The 20,932-nt window shown below is 38.0% G+C and overlaps 1 protein-coding gene across 1 annotated transcript; it reads right to left on the minus strand.

Annotated features, from left to right (window-relative positions):
- Positions 1-1,686: 1,686 nt before the first annotated feature.
- PLPPR4 (phospholipid phosphatase related 4) lies at positions 1,687-19,944 on the minus strand. Its single transcript, XM_057373309.1, has 6 exons — positions 19,768-19,944; positions 15,412-15,541; positions 13,529-13,724; positions 9,533-9,590; positions 8,099-8,272; positions 1,687-6,422 (listed from the first exon to the last, which is right to left on the minus strand). Exons 1-6 carry the CDS (start codon positions 19,846-19,848, stop codon positions 5,085-5,087), a joined length of 1,977 nt encoding a protein of 658 aa, XP_057229292.1. The 5' UTR covers positions 19,849-19,944; the 3' UTR covers positions 1,687-5,084.
- Positions 19,945-20,932: the final 988 nt, after the last annotated feature.

Here is a 20,932-nt window from a genome sequence, read left to right on the forward strand (position 1 = left end):
TAGTCATTAATCTGGATCACAGTGAGTCCTCTTAATTTAGTGACACTTTTGCTGCAGCCAGAATGGTCTAAGAGAATATGTTCTAAGAGAAAACTTCTCAGTAGAGGTACTTTCTCACCTTAGATGAAGTTTTCATATTATAATCTCTATATCAAAGATACACTTCAGAAGGGGACTTTGTTTTTGGCCTAAATTCATATATTTAAAATGTGCCTTTTAAAATGTTTGAACTAATTGTCTAGGCCCCTTTTTGATACATGGAAGGGACTATTCTATGGGGAGAACTCAGATTTGTATTAGATGACAACTTTCAGCAGAGTTCTTCCCTATTCTGTTTTACACTCTTGCATTCTTCACAGCGCCTCTCTGAGCCATAGCTGGGACATCACTGTCTGTAGCTTTCCCAGCAGGTGGGACAGCATAACCTTGGGCCACAGCCCTTACTGCTTCACAGAGCCCCACTCAAGGCATATAATGGACTGCCACAGCAGCATCTGCTGCTGGCCAAAGGAGAGGCCTCTCCTAAACCTGGCTGCTCATGCTGTGGGGTCAGGACATTGTCCAGCCCCAGCCACAAAAAGAGAGCGCCTTCAGTCACCAGAGGGAACAGTATCCAAACTGTACAGACACCTCCCTTTCTTTGAGAGACAACATACTTGTTTTTGATTCTATTTTACCTGAGGGCTCCCATATTAACTTGTCATGAAAGTCATGGGACAGAGATTTCCAAGTGACCCACATCTGCACCACAGCTTGAGGAGATGTCAGTCCACCCTGGGTGCCTTGGCTGGGAGCATGGGACATGTGTGACATTGTGCCCCACTCAGCACTGCACTGCCTGGCCAGAGTCAGCAGGGGCAGCAGCTGCCCAGTGCCACCCAGCCATGGCAGGTTTCCTGCTCCAAGGACACACAAGTACGAAGTGGCAGCCTGCACTAAGGCCCAGGCACATTTGGGAAAGCTTCTCACAGTCAGTTTGCTGTGCTGCCATACATTGCAGGGGCTCTGCTACTCCCTGTGGTCCTTATCATGCCATTGGCAATGTCAGTGCATGCCTCAGCTACAGCTTCCATCCCAGGCATCTGGGCCCTGCTGTTGCCCTGTTTCAGGGTGTATCAAGATAGACTTGGAGGCAGTCTTTGCTGTTTGCTTACCACACTACCTGATGTGGCTTCTAGGCAAAAATGCTTTTGACAGTGCTGTCACACATAATGATTTCACTGTGGACAGCAAAGGGTGTATGATACTTKGTGACTCCTACATTCTGACTTCTTCCCCTGGGGAGAGCTTGTCCTCTCAGGTTTGCCTCAGACATCTGCCCTACACTCATTCACAAATCCCAGGCTGGCCTCACCGTATCTGGCGGCTCTACCCAACACTAGCAAGGTGGTTCAGGGGTATTAGGGGCTTAGCAATGCAGCTGGTGATGCAGAATGATAGAGCCRGCACATCCTCACATGGCTTGAAGTTCCCAGTTCACTTGGGGTTTCTTTTGTAAAATGTTTTTTGGCTTGAGACAAGTTTGGACACTGCTCCTTATAACCTCTTACCACTGTGCAAGGTCTCGGGTGATCATTCTCACCAGTGACCACTTTTACTCATCAGGAGATACCTAATACCGAAAAACGATTTGACAGGGAATGAGACTTCRCTTCACCACAGAGATAACTAAACATTAATGAGGAATTTTATCTTTATTTCATGATGTTAGCACAATAAACTCACACAGTAGCATTGATCTGTACTTATTTAACAAAATACATTTATAGCAATTTACAAATTCTTTTCCATTTGAAAACATGGCATAACATTTTATTAAACACAATACTTTATATAGAGAATTCTCATTTAAAAACATACTTTATTTTTAAGTTTTTTATTCTCAGTAAAGCACAGCCTAACAAATAATTCGTGCCTGTTAGCAAGTAAGAAAATCAGAACACTAAGAAGATGTCACCTGTCAATTTATTTGATTAATTTTAAATTAAGGTACCAGTGGAATGTAAACAAAGAGTAATTTTACAAAAGGCTCCTTATCAAATATACATGCAGAGGTCTGAGTTCCAATGTATATATTATTACATTTCTGCTCTCTAACGTAATATAATTTGATAAGCCATTATTAAAAACAGTAGCCTTTGGCACTTTGAGTAAAAAAGAATATATCAATATTTATGTATAGAACATAATTTCAATGATTACACAAGAGCTTTAAAATCTTTTCTTAAGAAATAGGAAACTTTAGGAAAAATATCACACTGCACTTGAAATAGTGCAGCAAGTTTTAGAGTAATAAAAGCAACACATATGCCAATATATATCTGACTAAAACCAAGGAATAAAGAACAAACACTCCCACCAGGAATCCTGCTGTTTCCAAAACAGCTAAATTGCCAGAGGGAACATTTTCTAATCTTTGCTTTATTGCCATTATTCTCCATTTCTATTTTCCATTATTTCCAGGTTCATCTACTTATGTTCTTTTCCCCTGCACTTACAAACTAACAAATGATTGCATCTTATTTCCCTGCATTGATAGGCCAACAGTGTTTGTGTCTTACCCATTCCTTTAAAGCTAATCCTACCTGCTTTATCCTGTACCTAGACTAAACTAAATCCAAAGGGTTTTGTTCATGACAGTCCTAGTGTTTGTAATTCCTAGGAATCTTGTAAAAAATTTCATATTAAATACCAAGGACTAAAGATACATCCTTTTGAAAAAAAAAAAATCCTGACTTGTAAATACTAGCATCTGAGAACTTAATTCTAAAAAAAATTACTTTTTTTCTCTTTTTCTCCTGGTATCTATGATTATTTTTCCYAGCTGATGTGCCTTAAAGTGTGCCTTCAACATACGGTGCCTTTAACATACACAATATGCTGCAACCTTACTGGGTAGCTTCTTACAYGTAACCTGCAGAATATTTTCTGCCAATGATGGGATCATCTTGTATCAATAGCAGAAAGAGTGTGGTCATTTCCTTAAGGACCAACATTCTTCCACAGCACTGRGTGATGGGCAGGTGAGGGAAGCATTGCTTGGCACAGTTGGCTTGACAGCAAGCATTCAGCTAAGTCTGGAGCACCTGTAAAACTGGGAAGTGTATATAAAGCTTTCTATTGACTCGCAAACACCATCCTCATACTTGTGAAATTACTTAGGTTTGGGGTTGGGTTTGGGATTTTGTTTTGGTTTAGAGGTCTTTTTTTTGGGATTTTGTTTTGTTGTTTGGTTTATTTTTTTGGTCTATCTTTGTGTTGTGCTGTTTATCTTCTTGAATAGGATGATTCATCCTTCTACCTCCTACTTGGCTGGGGTAGGGTGGGCTTTTCCTCAGAGTTCTGTGGGGTAGGATCTGTAGACAGGTTCTGACTATAGAGCATGTATCTGGTTCTCTGATRCCCTAAACCAGAAGAGGACTTAAACACTTCACTCAAGAAGCCAGAGAACAGACCTGATCTGCTGCTACTTACTCAGTGAGTGAGGGGACTTCTAAGCCATTCCCTTCCCCTCCTAGCAGGGGAGCCAAGAGGTGTCTAAGAGTAGTTCTCTTACAGGTAGAAACAGARGAGAATGAGGAGCTACAGTGGGTGAGCACTGCTCCTGGCTTCCTTCAAGGTTTAAGTCAGAGCCAAATGAAATGAGGCATTTCTTCTAACATGCCCAGGACATACCATGCTTATTCCTTTCAGAGCTTATCCTTTCAATAATTTTTGGCAATGGAGATTTTTAGCAGGCAAGTTCTTTCATTATATTCAAAGCTCAGTTTACTAAAATAATTCATGTTCTCTCAGGTGCAGAGACCTTTCATATCCTTAAGTGGCAGTGGTGGGAAAAGAATATCATGCTGAAGAAGGTTCTGGAGGGTGTCTCAAGGGAGGTGAACTGTAGTAGTGGCACAATGCAACACTCGTTCAGTGATTCTGCAATACCAAGGCATTCCATTCTTTAAAGCGAAGCACAAATCACCGACATGATGGTGATTGGGGTGAAACTCGTGATTGTTCTTGTGGCATACTAAGCAGGTGAGGTGAATGACTGCTTCTAAGTGTGAGCTATGATTATTAATTCCTGTCTCCTTGGAAGCTGGTCAGGAAAGTTGCCATCTATTTTTATTTACTCATGGCTCAGCTTTCAGATTTGCACATCTTGCAGTTATTGTTGTCCTGCATTAATTGTTTAAAAACTAATAGAAAAATGGAAGGGTCACTGAAGGACACAATAAGAAGATTAAAAATGTAAAATCTGAATTACTTGTAGTTGTAGTACTTGATAAGACCCCTTAAAATGTAATTTAAAACAATTCTACAAGTTAGCCCACTAAGAAGCAGCCTCTTCATTAGTAGCACCTGTTCTTAAACAAAAGTTGAGCAGTAGCAGCAAAACTATTCAAAATAGATAGTAATTCCATTCTAATGGAATGTCACCCACACGTTTTTTGTTGCAGTAGACATCTTAAAGAACTACACAAAACCTTTGCAATCTTTGAATGTGACAGATCCACTATAACAAAGCTGTAAATATTTCCTACGCTAAATGAATGCAGCCAGCATCATCATAGTATTAGCAATATTACTTGTAAAGTAACTGCACATCAATATGTCATGTTTGCAGAGTCTAATAAGTATGCAATTTTTAAAAACATGTAAAGTTATCATCAGCACCATCCTGTATTAAAGATTTGGTGCAAATTCTGCAAAGGTGAATATATACCACTGATACAGCCTTTGCTGTGAAAAAGTCAATTTTGGACACAAATATAAAATAAAAAGTTGGCACATTCAGGAAATACAGTGTCTGTGTTGAAGACCATTGTTTTAATTGACATCATCACCCTCAGATAAATGTTTTGAGTCTGAAGAAACAAGTTGCATGAAAATGCTTCACATTAGTTCTGGCATTGTGCTTTTCCCCCCACCACATGCTTTTCACAGGCTCATGCACATTGCACATCAGCAATGCTGGGCTGCTGGTCCAATAATTTGGCACATAAAGGTAAATATGAGCTCAAAACAAAGGGAGCAGAACCTGTGTCAAGATGTGTTTACTTTGTGGTGGTATGGACCAGCTGATATGTCTCCTCTCAGTCCTTGTATGCTCGTGTGGGGGATGTGCCTTTATAGAAGATGTTTCTGGTGTTCTCTGGACTGCTCCCTCTCTCAGGGATTAAAATGATGTTACCTTTTCTTCGAAGTGTTGAGTCCCGGCTGGAAGAAATGGACAGAGTCTCTGAGCCAATCTCACTTCCCTCCACTGGTGTGACTCTTATCGTAGTGATTCCATGGTGGTGGTGCTCAGTGTTATCTATGTTGCTTCTTTTCCTGTCACCTGACCCATAACTGTCTTTTAAGGAGTCACAGCTCTCAGAGTCTCTGTTAAGATCATTTAGCTCATATGTCTGACGAAGAGTGACTTTTTCAGGACCTTTCCATTTCCATGACCCACTTCCTTCACCTTCTGATGGCATCTGAATTACAGGTCTGTTATTTTCTGGATGGGCCTCGACTCTAACAATGCTACTTGGCTCATGGTCTGTCAAGGTTTTATATCTGATGGCTCCTGTACAGGTCACTGTGCTTCCCTCTGAACTCTTTGGGCTGCCCTGAAGCACTCCTTGCTGCTTAGACATGGCTATTACTTGCATGATTCTTGGCTGGCTATTGCTCCTGCATGCAACACTCTTCTCAGCAGCTTTCAGCCATTTAGCTCTAGCKGAACTAGTTTTGGGTGATGTGTTCACGTTCTCCTGAGTCTCTTCAGGAATGTGTACTAGCTGGGATGAGCCAGGACGTGACTGAATAGAGACCCTCGGCCCACCAGTAAGACCTGAGTTGTTACACCCTGGTACGCTGCCAGGTTGGATTTTCAGGTATTGGCTAGTTGGGCCATGATGGTCACCATTAACACCCACTCTGGAGGGTTCTGAGCTTGACCTCATTTCAATAGCCCTTGGTGGTGACTGGCCAGATTCAGTTTCTATTACTTGCAGTGACAGCTTTCGACTTTCATTCTTGTTCTTCCACTGAGAGAGCAGCTGTTTRGAACGGGCAGAATCCATTGATGCRTGTATTGTTGCATTTCGTCTTGCTGGATCTTCCAAGGATGGCGTGTTGACTCTTGGCAAAGTATTGCTGAAAGTAACCATATTTTCCTTTCCCATTGGGCTTCGTGGTGTTATTATTTCTACATCAGCATTTGCTCTCTTGAGATTGGTCAGAGACCCTGAATCTCTGTGGTTTCTATTCAGGATACTTTCCGTACGGTGAGAGACAATGCCATCACTGCTGCCACCATTCTTACCTGGCAGGATTCTGTTGGCATCTTGACTGAGGTCTGTCAAAGACCTTAGAGGTTCTCTGTGATAATTCGGGTGAAACACATTCTCATCACTTGGTAAGAAGTTCCCCACAGCATACAGGCCCTGATATTTGAACAGAAGCATCAACAATCAATTAAGAAAGTTTARAAAGACACATTTAAGGTATTTTAATTACATTCTTCTGCCTTTAAATAGAATTCAGTGACATAATTACATAATTATTTCAGCTAAACTGACAGATACGCTTTCCTCACTAGTATAGCCTTAGCCCAAGTTCTGTCCTCAATCTGGTACCTTTAGGTATGTATGAAGTAGTCTTAGTAGAATAACTAGGGCATATTAATCATGGCAATAAATAGTTGAGGTAAGGATTTAGCCTCCATGAGCTTTCTTCTTTTTATCAAGCAACAGATATAGCTACAGAAATAATGTTTTGTTAGAAAAATAGAAAAATAGATGTTTGCAGTCTCTTAGGCAAAACTATTTTATAGCTGTACTACTGTCTACTCTGATTTACTGAATCTTGTTACAGCTTGAGTTGTTCTCTGTCGTTAGCAGATTCTGCCCTTTTTACTGCACAATAACSGTGTAATACAATATCTACATCACAGAACAATTTATCAGCTTTAAATCAATTGCTTTCCAAGCTGTGCAGAACTGTAATAGGATTTAGTTATATGACATTTTCTTAATCAGTAGACTCGCTGTAAAATGCTATCATTTTAAAAATACTTCACTGAGGGTATTCTGGGAAAGAGTCAAATATCTGACTCAATCACTTGAGTTACTTGTTCTTTACACTCCTTTCAGAATTATTTGTAATTTCACAWTATATCCCCTCTCCATCTTCCTACTGGTGTGCAGTTTTCAGAGTAAATTTACTGACTGCTGGGTATCCAGGACAACACASTCTCTGCTGTGTGGTGTCATGCAACTGTATATGAAGACCTAACAAAGTGTACCTGTTTGTGTATTTCAAACATGGCAACGACAGCTCCATTTAGGTTAACCTACAATAGCTTAATAATTTGAAATAATATTCTCAACAGAGTGCCTTTCTGCTCGCAGTGCAGTCATAGAAGCTGACTTCAGTAGCTCATGGGGTTTCTAATACCCTGACTGCTGTTTTTTCTGCCACTGTGAAGGCCACTTTTCCCCGATCACCTTTGCAGACCATCTGCATGTACCTCAGGATATGTTATCACAGAAAAAAGTGGGACAGGAAATGAACTTATTTTAATGCTGCACTAAAATTCATCATTGACTTCTTGGGGGTCAAAACCATCCCACTGGCTATTAAGATTTTTCTGTTCACGTGCCCACATTCCAGCAGTGGTGTCAGTARGTTTGATTGCTCCCAGACACCTGTGCTGATGCTCTCTGAGCAGCCTGGGCAGCAGAATTCCTGCTGGAGACATACTCAGARCAGCAATGAAAAGCAAATGCTTGATGAGCTTCCAATGTACAGATACAAACAGGCCTATCCTACATGCTTCTTTACAGGACCCCTCCAAGGTGCTCCATCTATTTCAAGCCCATACAAAGAAAAGCATAGGAATAACCTGATTTGACTATTCTTTTTCCCTTGCATAGTTTCCCTAAGAACTCCAAGGAATCACAGGTGTATAAGACTGCCTTTAATTTCTTTCAACACATATTGGCTATATTTATAATTATGGCATGTGACSCTGATGAAGTTTTCATAAAAATTACCAGTACTCTTATTCCAACCTTATCAGTTCTATTTGTTAAAACTTAACTATGACTCTTATATTTACCAAATAGAGTGCAATTCCTCCTCCTATGAGAAAGCCACAGTAAACATCAACTGGATGATTCTTATACTGGGTAATACGAGTCAGACCGCATATAATTCCGCAGATGATAAAAGCAAAAACCAAGAGTGGTTTAAGAAGTTTTGAGGAGTCTGTTAACGTAGAATTGAAGTACATCTTGAAAAAGAAAAAAAATGAAGAAGCAGTTGAATTTAAATGTRCCTAAGAGGATATTAATTTCTTCTAGTCTATGTTTCTTTACATACAGATCACTAGTACACAGTACTATTACAAATTATCAGGTTTATTTTATATCACAGCCCTGTTAAAATTTGCTTAGTTACTGTAGAAAGATCGGAAATCACAAGGAATAGATTTCCAAAAACATAGGCAGTGTTGCTTATTGACATCAATTAGGATAAGGATTTTATGCCTCAGTACTGTTCCCAATCAGCATCTAAATGCTCTATAAATGTGATTAAGGAGCTACCACTTGTGAAACACAGAAGCCAGATGTCATGCCAGATGAACGCAATAACCTGTTCTAACAAAAGCTACCACCAGATGCTTTAGAGAGCCATTTCTCAACTGAGGGCCATAATGCCAGGGAGGTCACAAAAATTAAGTGTAGGTGGTTCATCAGTTCTTTTCCAAATTTTGGACTTTCACCAGGCAGAATAAATACTGGCAAGCTCCCAGTACAAGCACAATACTATTATCTAATGTCATTAACTGGTTTTACTGTTGTTTTCCTCTGAWTTTTACAGCACGAATGATAGAATTACTTTTTAAACTTAAGTAAGTTGTCACTTGTACAAAACATTGTAGGCCATACCGAAGAAATGTTACAACTCAGAAGTGGAAAACCAGCTGTGATTGCTGCAGCATGTCCCACAATTCTATGCCAGTGACTGATGGGTTTTATTCACTTGCTTTGCAGTAGCACCTTGAAGGCCTCTGGGAGTGATTGTGCCATTTCATCCATGCTGCAGTTTTATGGAGGTGAAATCAAACTACATCACATGAACGTATGGCCCTTAACGCCTCAAGTTTAAAARCACTGAATCAAGTGAAGACAGCAATAAAGAAAAGGCAGCATACATAAAGGTTAATTTGAYTGGTAAGTTAAAATATCACTGTGAGACAGATAAACACTGCATTTTATATGAGCATAATATGAGGCATCAAATGTACTTTAACATAACACTTTTTGTTGCTTTTTAACAAAGGATATGAATCAGTTGAACCTCTKCCTTATTCTTTAACAGCTACAATAAAAATGGCTCTATCAGTAGTTTTATTTTGCTTTCTAATTGGTAGGATAAAAACATCSAGCCATCCAAGATATCCAGGCAACACTTAATTTTACAATATATAGCAAATTATTTTCTGACTTTTGTCTTGTATAAATGAAASTGAACAGAGTTGGTTACTCACCGAAATGTACACTGCTGCAAAGGCTGCCAGGGTGGCATGTTGAGAAGGGAATGACTTTCTGCCAAAGAAGGACACTCAAATTACACTTCTCAGTTCAAATGCACAGTGCTAGTGCTCATTGAAAAAAGCCAATGGGTGGTACATTCATTTCCATCTTACACTTCCTAAGCAATACGTGATCTATCAGTAACATTTGTCATCCAGTGACATTTTTCTCAGAGAGGGAAACTATATCTTTATTTGCTCTGTCTGTAGGGTTTTTTTTAAAAATCAGTATTTTACATCAAGACAGAAGCAAATGGAGCACAGTAGCATGGACAGGGGGCCCCTTCTTGATGCACAGAGCAAGAGWATAAAAGAAAACATGTAAAAACTCTCTGAGACAGTAGGCAATATCATGTCTGCTCTTGAAATTGCTGAGGGCCTTCTGCTCCCCTTGAAAACCTGGAGACCTGAATGAAGTGGACTGGGTCTTGAATTACAAACTTCAGATATGAAAATTAAAAGTGAAGTTTAGCTTTTACTTCTCTAACAAAAGGAGGCTTTGTGCAAGCAGAAACTACGTAGAACCATCACACGATACTCTCCAGTATTTAATAATAATAATAATAATAATAATAATAATAATAATAATAATAATAATAATAATAATAATAATAATAATAATAATAATAATAATAATAATAATATTCTAAACCCATTTAATCAAAAAACAACTAAAGAAAAGTGATAAGAATGTGAAAGGTTTTTACACAGTAGAGAGAAAAACAGCTGAATTTGGATTCAGTGTGACCTGCTCCACAGTGGAAATAGACATAGACTCTTCTAGATCATAGAAGCCCTAAAAAAATTCGATGACCTCTGAGCTCTAGGAATGAGTCAGATGCAGTGAAGATTTATCTCTTTACAATGCTATGGACATGTAATGTAACATGTTAGATGTCTTGGTGAAGAAAAGTATGTCTATCTTGCACTCACAACAGCTGAGAAAAAGCTGAGAAAGCTCAGCTTTGTACATATACTTAAACAATCATTCAGGTTCACATACGGGTCTTCAGCCCTAACTGCGCTCCTTCTGCAGCCATTCTCCCAGARAAACCTGAGTGAGCTAGTTTAAAATAGCAAAAACTGAAACACAGTCCTTTAACTTTAAACAGACATTTTTTTCTGCAAAGCAGCAGAGTCTACTTTCTAAATTTCTTTCCTACACATTTTGCCTTGTCTGTTCTACATAATTAATTGGCAGTTAAAAATGTGCATGTAGTTCAGTGTGAATGCCACAGTGCTGACCTGAATTTGAGCCTATGGCTCCAGCAGGTTCATGACTGGCCAAGATGAAATCTGCATGGCTCTTTTTGCATTTCTAAAGACAGACCTAAATTCTTCTTCATCTTCCTTTATTTTTAACCTCCCTGAACAAATCTTTCACAAATAGTAACCCTGGGGAACAAGTTCAGTGTTGAGGACAGGGGAATGAAGACATGAAAAAAAAGGTAAATGTTTGTAATAGCTAATCAACTAGTTTCCCTGGACAGGTTTTAATGAAGTATAAATCCACTTTCAGTCTCTGTAGAGCTGATGTGTATATTTGATTCTATGAACTTTAGTACCACTCAGAACTTAACCTTAATTTGATGGCATTTTTATAGTACATATGGTGTGTCACAATGGTACAGTCAATTTTCTCTTTATTCTMTTTTCTATTCACATGCTTTCAGGGCTAACACAGACTAAATGCACTCTCTGTACTCTCTAATGGTGTCACTGCTTTTGTTCCTGTATTTGTTATCTTTTAATCTAAAATGAAAATAACTGAAGCTAAAAATATGTAGCCTCTTTGCATGGCTCTGTATTGAAAAGGTGAACAAAGGTCTCAAAAAAAACAGGTCCTGAACTGCAATGACAGTGTATCACTCTAAATGCACAAGGATATGTAGAGAGGGAACAATGATGAGAAAGAGTCCAACTGGGAGACAGAGTCATACTGAGTCACAACATCAGACATGACAGAGGATAGAGACCTCATTGGGGAGCTGAATAGAAGTGACTGAAAAGGCTCTTTGAAGGTAGCAGAGGAAAAGATGGACAATAGGAACCACTGGATATTTGGGGATGTTGCAGAAAAATGATTTCATGTCATCAGTTGGATAATTATGTGTTCTCCATACTTTTCACACAGGAGTCTAGAGGTGCATTTCTGGAGCCAAAGTTTTTGGGAAGTACAAATAAAAAATGAAGGCCATTAGCAAACACAGAACAAGTCCCTTCCAAACTGAAATTACTGAAGGTAAATTAACCTCCTGTACTGTAGAAGTTATACCTTAGTTGCTACACAGGTAACTGAAGGAAGTAGCRAGTGCCACTGAAGAACCAGTAGCAAGTGCTGCTTGCCGTGGTAAAGTTCAGACTGGCATAAGGAAATAACAATTTAATAAAGGAATAATGCAATAAAATTGAATTAAGGAGAAACTAAGGTGGTGCCAGAATAATAGAGATTACCAAATGTATCCTCTGTGATGGGAATGACTTTGGTATATCAATACATGATCATCTTCCTKGGGAAACAAAAACACTCAAAACCGGATTGCTTAGTCTTAATATGTTTCAACTATTTTCTCTGGGTTTTTTTGAAAGTGATTGTATTTAAACTTATTATGAGATTTTCTGGAAAAAACTTTAAAAGTGCATGGTTTCATGATTCCTAAGTACGTTGTCCATTGAAATAAATAGAAAAGCAAACAAATGCGGAGGAGGTGCCTAAATATATATACAGATATTTTAACCCCACTCATGTGACAAAAATATAAGGCCATGAGGCATTAAGTTAAGCCAGAAGTTATCATCTGAGGCTGCATGCAGAGCAAAAAAGGACTGCAAAGTTACAGYGAAGCGAATGTGCCAGAAGAAACAGAGCTCCAGGACCACTTATCAGGTACACAGACAAATTATGCACTGCATCAGAGAAAAACTGTAGCAATTTCAAACATTCTATAATTTTGCTGTAACTTTTCCAGAGAGTAGGASATTTAAAAAAGCACCAAAATTTTGAAGGACTACGAAACATTCAAACATTTAATGAGYARCATGAAGTAAAGGTGAACCKGGTGTGGAAAAGGTATAAAAGTCTMCTATAGAATTCAGTACAGAGCTTCATGATTTCTCAGTAGTGCAGTCCTTGCATTTAGAACACTTTGTACTAATGAAGTCCTTATACTAACATGTTAGCAGATGCATTAGAACGACTTTCTAATTTACACTTTCAATTCCCTTGTTTGTTTATGACTTTTCATCAGTACTTGAATTATCACTATTTCATCACATTGAACTTATTTAACATAAGATATATAGAGTMGTTTATATCTCATCTTGGACATGCATGCTCAAAACCTACTATTATAAACCATACTAACTTTTCTCCCAGTTACCCAAATAGGGAGACTAAATACTAAAAGATAAAGGAGCATGAAGAACCAGTTAGAAATAATATGAAAGAAAAGACATGTTTGGGAACACATAGTTTGCACTGGTATTTCCTCTAATAAAGAATATATATATAAAAATTAATTAATTAGAGAGGCAGAAAACAAACTCATGCAACAAATCCCAAACACCTGAACAGTAATTATGTTACACAAAGGTCTCAGACCAAGGACTTGGCAGACTTCTTCCCATGCCTGTTACCCACAGCACTTTGAAAAGCATTAGAAGCTATACATAGTAACAATTGTATAGGAAATTGCCTCCTTCAAAGAGGAAGAACAGCTGCCAACAACTATGCTTTGGAATCTGAGAAGTCTTCCAAAGCTCATGGTTACACTAATATCTTTATGGAGAAAATTGAACATCATTAAAAAGACATTTATGCATTCAACTTTGTTATAAAAACCCAACAAACTGATTCAGACTTTAACCAGGAAAAAAGAATCTTGAAATTGGGAAAGAAAATAAAAAATAAATGAATACTTAAAAATGTACAAAATGAAGAATAGAACCAACCTTCCAGCATTGATAATATTGACATCAGCTCCTGAGCAAATATCTTCCACAACRTATGAATTCTCTGAGCAAGATACATTTAAGGATGTGTAGTTAGGCTTGCAAACAGTCAGGAAATACGGTGCCTGATATCCTGTTGATAGCTGTATAATATCAGTAACAAGAGCAGTTGCACAGAGACCAAACACATGAACACCTAGAAAAGAAATCAACAGAGCTTGTTACCTTTATTAAGTTGATTAATTGTGCAAACTACATTTAACAAAACTCTGATGGCTTTTGTTATTGGACTTGAGAGAACTTAAATGAAGAATAAGAGGTATTTTTTTTGTGAAAGCTTATTGCAAAGTTGAATTCTTTAATATAAAAATTTAAGATTATGCTTGTTTTCTCCCTGTTGATTCGTGGCTYGATGTCCTCCAACAACTTTTCACAAAAGGAAGCTACACTGGAGCTGCTTCAGTTTGGAAAGAAGTTTTGTGAATTGACTAAAGAGTAGCCAATTGTTAGAGGGAGCATAGGTGCTCATCCAGTCCTTGGACCTTGCCACTGGAAGACAGGCTTTTAGTATGGCCACCTGCCCATTAGATAATTGCTCTGAAGACCTGCTCTCTTTTTGCCACCACAGAATCACCAGCTGGTGATAACTTTGGTTACCTTCAGACCTCTAATGTTTCTTGAGTATTTTATCCTTGTTTCTTAGTATTTTGTCCTTTATCCAAATATTTAAGTCTGTTTCACAACGGATCAATACTTCAGACTGATTAATAATGCCAAATTCACAGGGCAATTGAAGTAATGMAATTTCTTTACTGAACATTTTCAACTGCTCTTCTCCTAAAGATTTACCTATAATTCCCTGCATTTATTCATAGAGAGAAATTTATTTTTCATCCTAAAAATGAAAGAATGTTAAAGCCATTAAAACATGAAAAAAACTTCCGATTCGGAATGTGAATTAGGCATGAAATTCATTGTTTTGAGCTTGTGTTTTGGTGATGGAATACCAAACAGTGGAAGAAGTGGACATGGGGTATCTTTACAGTCCTCCTTGCTCATGCTGTAATCTATGAACCCCTGCTTTCTTCCTCACTGCTGCTCTTAGCATGCTTTACTGGTCACAGACTGCATGACCTCGCTTGTCATGACTTTTCTGCTTGCCAGACTACCAAAACCCAGGGAACAGCTGTCCTACCAGGTTTTCAGCCTGCTGTCCTGATGGTTGTCTTTGCCTACGCTGCCTTCTCTAACGAAAGATTTCTGAAGCAGAGGAAACCTTTCCTTAAGTCACTCATTGGGAGAGAATATTAACTGTACGAAGGGGATCAAAGTCCAGCTGCCTTTCCAAATACAATTTTTCATAACTGATAATTGAAACAAAGTAAAATGAAAGAATTCAACATGTTCCTCTATCACTTAAGCTGTCAGATTCTAGCCCTTTCTGAGAAGCAGATAAACATATTCCAGAAAAGAATGTCAAACCTACTGAGTGTTTCTGACAAGTTTTCACTGTCATGCTGAATACTGTGACAGGTGGGTTGAATCCTTCTGATGCATTGAAGACAGGCAGGGGAAACTATACATTGAAATAATTAAAAGGCAGCCAGCTCAAGGTGGGCAGRGAAGGAAAAACAAATTACTCTTTTAGAAATACTGACAATAGTTCAGGAGAGGGAAGAGCAAACGGAGAGTGTAGATGCTGCATTACTGACTATGAGGCTGTTCTGTTGCAGCCTGACAGTTTCTTCTTACATTTTCTAGCAGATCTCTGCTAGTGACAGCTCTGCACTGTTCTGAAAAGCTCTTTCAGAGAAGCAAACCTGCATGGTGAAAACTGAATGCATGTGGAAAGTTCTTTTTTGTGAGTAACATTTGAAACCTACCAACAAATCTGACAGCTCTTCTAAGAAAAGAATTGAAGTTGCATCCTCCTGCATTAATATTGGCCTCTGTTCCAATCCCATTTCTTCTTTTGGACAGGCAACAGTAGAGAATTCCTTCTCCTATCATTATCTGCAATGACAAAGGAGCCATTAAATTGAATGTAGCACTTACTCAGAAGATCCTGATTGAATTTAAAGGACTTTAATATAACTAAAACGACCAATGTCATCCACTGACATGCGCCCAACTTTAAAAGATTTGAATCAATATGTAAACATAAAGTAATGCAACTTAGCCTGAATGAGGGCAGCCAAGAAGGTGGTCCTGRAATGAAATGCAAATGGCATACAGTATACACTGCTCAGTGGTATCCAGGYCTTGATCTACAGCTGAACTTGATGCTTCTACAGCAAAAACTCAGTAATTATAAAATCTCGCCTCTAAAGTAATCCAAAGCCACTGCAGTGTCTTAGTGCTTCTGAAGCGGTTTTAGCACTCAGTCTTTGGCCACAAGCCTAGCAATCCCAGGCAACTTCTAATTATGTGACAGCCTGCTCTTCTGTATTTGTTTAATTTGGCTTGGGTTTTAACCAGATCCACAGCAGCAGAAAAAGTTCTGTCCTTATGGTCCCTCAGAACACACCAAGCAAAACAGATCATGACCAAAGCCCTAGACTCATAAAAGGAAGAGAACAAATGAAAATGGTGTTACTTGCTGGAAAGTTACATTTATAAATTTGCAGTCTCAGATTTTATTGTTTTCCTTGTTCAATAGTACCACTATTTGGAATTCTATACAGGGCTTGTACAGACTATAGAGTAAGGGTTGAATTGAAATATTGCAATTAATGAGGCACTTCTCACCAAAAGAAGATTCACTTTGCCTATCCACAGCTGCATTGAAAACTAATCCATGCAATGCACAGAGGTAATAATCCAATGAGATGCCAAAGTATCTGAATTATGCTGAATCTGCTGTAATTACCAGTGGTGTTTGTCTATATTAACACCTCTCMTCTGAGGAGAAGGGAGGTAAAATGGAAAAACTTAATCTATGTATTTATTAGCTAAAGTTTTAATAAATTGAAATGTAATAAATTTCATGGCCAGAAAGACTGAAATAGTCAAGATTCTCTTATGACATGGAAAAGCCAGTGGTAAGGGTTATTTAAGGAATTCTAATTAGCTGAGAACTATGGCCACTATTATCTGTCTACATTTGATGAATTACTGCTGAAGGTTCACAGAGAAACCAGTAGTATTCCAAACTAAAAATCCAGAAAAACTCTTYACAGTTTTTAGCCAAGCTCTAGGGAATGTCTGGTACAGGGAAAACACCAAACCATAGATTAGCTTGTGTGATAGAGCAAAAACCAACAAGGCCTTTGTCAAGGAAAGTTCAGAGGCTGACACTTCCACAGAAACAAACTCCCAGAACACAGGGGGCAGTAGGACTGAAACTTCCAGCAGTTGCTTTCTCTCCTTGGGAACTGATTTCCCAAATCAATGTGATCTMATGTCCAATCTCTGTTGGAAAGGACATTGTTACCTTTAAGCAGGTTTTCAGTCAGTGGCTGATAAGAGTTTGAACCTTCACTGATACCATTAAACAACTGGTCCTGACATTTCTGAATGAGTAACTAGACAGAAAATCTATCAGAGGATCAGATTCAGAGTTCTTTGAAGCAAAAGCAAGTCATGCTGCACTTTAGGTGTATCTGTCTTCCAGACACAAAATATCTATTAATAATTTCTTCAAGTCCAGTTGCTCCACACTGAAGTCTCCTGCAGTTTTTGAATGCATACACAAAATTTCATMTGTGCCACAAGCTATGAGACATATGTCAATAACACAGGTAGTTATTTTCTGTACCCTTCAGGGCTACAGAACAGACTTGTTTAAATGCATTTGCTACTCACTTCTAATGAGAGAAAAACCCCAAAGAGAAAAACCAAAACATAAAGCCCCAAAAGCCACACATATCCTTATGTAATAATGGCTTAGGAAAATAAATCACAAAATGTTAGGTTTTTTGTTTGATATTTTGTTTATTTTTTGTGGTTGTTTTGCTTTGTTTTGGGTTTTTTTTTAGTAAAAATAATAAATTTAAGTGAATAGATTTATATATGTTCTACAGTCTTGGGAAAACTATACCAACAAAAGTAATATAGAAAAAAATTCATTCCTATTCTAATATTTATAAAAGGTTTTAAAGCGGGATTGACGCTGGAATTTACTTGTTTTCTTCCCCATGCACACTTTTTCTTTTTTCTTCTTCTTATTCATGCTTTTGGTAATATTTAAAATGTGCTTTAATAAACCTGTATTTTAYTGAGTCATGATGACCTTCTGCCCCATACTGCAGTAAGCACCTGAAGTGTGAACAGAGGCCAGGATATGCTACATTACTGGAGATCCTCAATTCCTCACATAACTCATGCTTTCTTTTCTATATTTTACAGGTTTTATAAAGTGTGTAATTAATAGAAATGTTTATGAAAACTAATCTATAGAATGCTAAACTCCACAAGATGACAATGATACAATTGTAATCTTTTTCTCTGAGCTTCACTGGCCTATTTTTCCAGAGAAAAAGGGAAGGATTAGACAAAAATGTCCCCAAGTTCCTTACTTCCAAAGTGGGATCCAAAAGTAAGGAGCCAATGCCTTCAGTGCTTTTATTGAAGAAGGTCTGTCTATTTGTCACTGTCACTGCCCAGTCTAACACAAGCATCACATTCATGCTCACACTGACACAAATAAACCACCTTCCTGAGGCCTGCAGCTTTTTGCCAGTTGTACTTTGAAGATTTGAGATTTACATTTCTTTTTTAAAGACATGCTCAACTACGGGTTTGACATGGGCATGTTTCTGATTAATTTTCTGTACTGCTGGTAGAATGATTCAAGTAAGAATAACATTTTCTACTGCAAAATTTCACACAATGCTGCAATAATTGAGCTATAATCAAAGCCCTTAATAAATACTATATCGTGAAAAAGACATCTTTTATCTTGATTTAAGGTGTTTGATATTACCTAGGCTTAGCATAAACTCTCTGAAGTAAAAGCCAGGTTTTACCACCTACTGTGGCCAAAGTGAGCTTAGATAGATTCCTTTTATAGCCATTTGAGAAAAGTCCAGTTTGTGGTTAGCAAAATTATGTGTAATCTTAAGAAATGCAGCCAAACCACAATACCAACATTTTGCACCAGGACCACTTAGCTCCCAGTTCCTAAACAGTACAATTTTTAGCCTGCTGGTTGTGCAAAATCCTTAAAAAATGGTTTCTAAAGCAATGAAAATGAAATGCAGTTAGAAGAGATTCATTAAAAAAAAAAATCTGGAAAGCAAAGAGAGAACAGCACTTGATAATTTTTATACAGGCATCACATTTTACAGATTTTGTAACTGTCAATTGGATAGTATTATAAAATGAATGAACTGGTTGAATTTCAGGGAATTAAAAGGAGCTGGAAGCAGAGATATATTTGCAGCTGGCCTTCAAGAAGGGCCTAACTGAGATGCGTAGTCACTGCTGTCAGGGGGAAGAAGAGATCCTTTCAAAAGGCTGATCATGTTTTTAGGGGCATAGCATCATCCACTCAAGGTGAATTTGTCTCTCCACTTACCAGAGAGGAGTGGTGTGAGAATAAGCCTCCTATCTGAACTGCTAAAATCAGACAAAATGAATTCTCTCCTTTATATACATGAGACAAGTTTTACTTTTCTTTTCTATAAAATAGTGGCCCAGTTGCTCATTCTGAGAGGATATTTCTGTTCTGTTGGAATCATCTCCTCCCTCTGGGTGAATGATTAAACCAGCCCACTTTTGCCTGCTCTTAATGACTAACTTGCAATTTAGAGGTGTTTCAGTGCTATTTGGGAAAATGTAATTGAGTTCACTGACAAGACTGTTATACCTTCTCTCTGAATAAAGCTAATTCTAACAAAAGTGGCAAGTTCAGGGCTGTGAAAGGCTTGAATTTAAAAAAAAAACAAACCTTGCATTTTTGATGTATATGACAGTATGGAGATGCCCTGTCTGTAAAAGTTCAAATATTTGTACAGCGTAACTGAATGATTCAAGCTATTCTCATCCTACTAGATGCTTTCTCTTAACAGGAATGTCCACAATCAAGATAGTGAGAGCAGATGAAGTGCTGCAGGGAATGTTTTTAAGGAGCATATCTGCTTTTGTTATAGCAGAATGAAATATGAATTTAAACTCTTTAGGAAACCAGCCTGGATGACACTCTACAGCCCGACTCAAACCAAAGGAGCTATTTGCTTTATGCCAACTGAAACGTAGCTCAAAATGTTTATTAAGTGACAGTAACACTTCAAACTTACCGTAATTGATGGTCCAGCAAAAACCAGACTAAGCAACATCAAGAAGGGAACAGACTCCTGTGTAGGTTCTATGTATGGCATACTCAGACTCTTGTCATAGCAATTAAATCCAGAGTGAACTGGCTTGAAGACATCAGTGAGTTCAAGGAAATAGAGGCTAACAACAGAAGATGCCAATATGGGCAACTAGAAGAGAAGAAAGCAACAAATTACTATTTGGAAATGGAATAGCAATGCTTTTGCAAAGACAACTTAGTCTGTTAATAAATGTCTTTGATGTTTGCTGTTTATATCTCCCTGCTCCTTGTCATGCCTATTTTACTATGGCTAAATAATTAATTCTCTAGAGATAKGGTACTGTTCAGTTGATATCAATTAGCTTGCTGTCTACCAAGCTAGTCAAAACACCCAGACCAATCTTCAGCACACATAATTTAGCCTTTTCATCTGTGAATCATTAATAGAAAAACTTTGATTTTTTTTTTTTTTTTAATTTTTTTAAGGAAAGTACCAGTAATGCAGTCTCCCATGTGGGGCCTCAGCATTCTGCCATTCATCAATCACCCTTTTTGGTCTTTTAGCAACCCTCTGTCATGTATGACAGTCTTTACATCAAAAACATTTTGCATTAAGTTTCAAAGTAATAGTTAATGAAAACCAGTATCCAGTCCTCCCCTAGAACCTAAATTTATGATAAGACACATCCATTTTGCAATACTATCAAAAAAGCAATTATCTTTGGCAAGACTCAGTCTGTTTAGAACCTTGATGTCTATGGCTCACAATTACTTTATCCTCTAGTTATTTAGTTATCTTACCCTTTGCAATTACTTCCTCTAAATTATTAAGAGCAAAATTAGCTCTTCTGGGAGCCCAAATTCACCTCTGCTCACCTCCAGCTCCTGAAAGCACAGGATCAACCAGTAAATTTCTGTAGAAGGAAGTAATTTAAGAGAAGATAGAGCAAAAAGGCATTTTAAAGCCATTGATTTATAAGTGAACAAAGAGAGTAGCCCTGCCCCCAAGATKGGCATTGGGGATTCAGAGGCGACCAGTAGGATGCTATTCTTCTCTTTATTCTCTTAGTAAATGCTCAGAAACACCTTTTGTTTTTTTCCAGAGTCCTCCATGAACAAAGCAATATTAGAAAAACCTCCTGCTCCTC

Source organism: Malurus melanocephalus, unplaced genomic scaffold (genome assembly GCF_030028575.1).
Source record: "Malurus melanocephalus ecotype Western Australia unplaced genomic scaffold, MMel_1.1 scaffold_8, whole genome shotgun sequence".
Lineage (NCBI taxonomy): Eukaryota > Metazoa > Chordata > Aves > Passeriformes > Maluridae > Malurus > Malurus melanocephalus.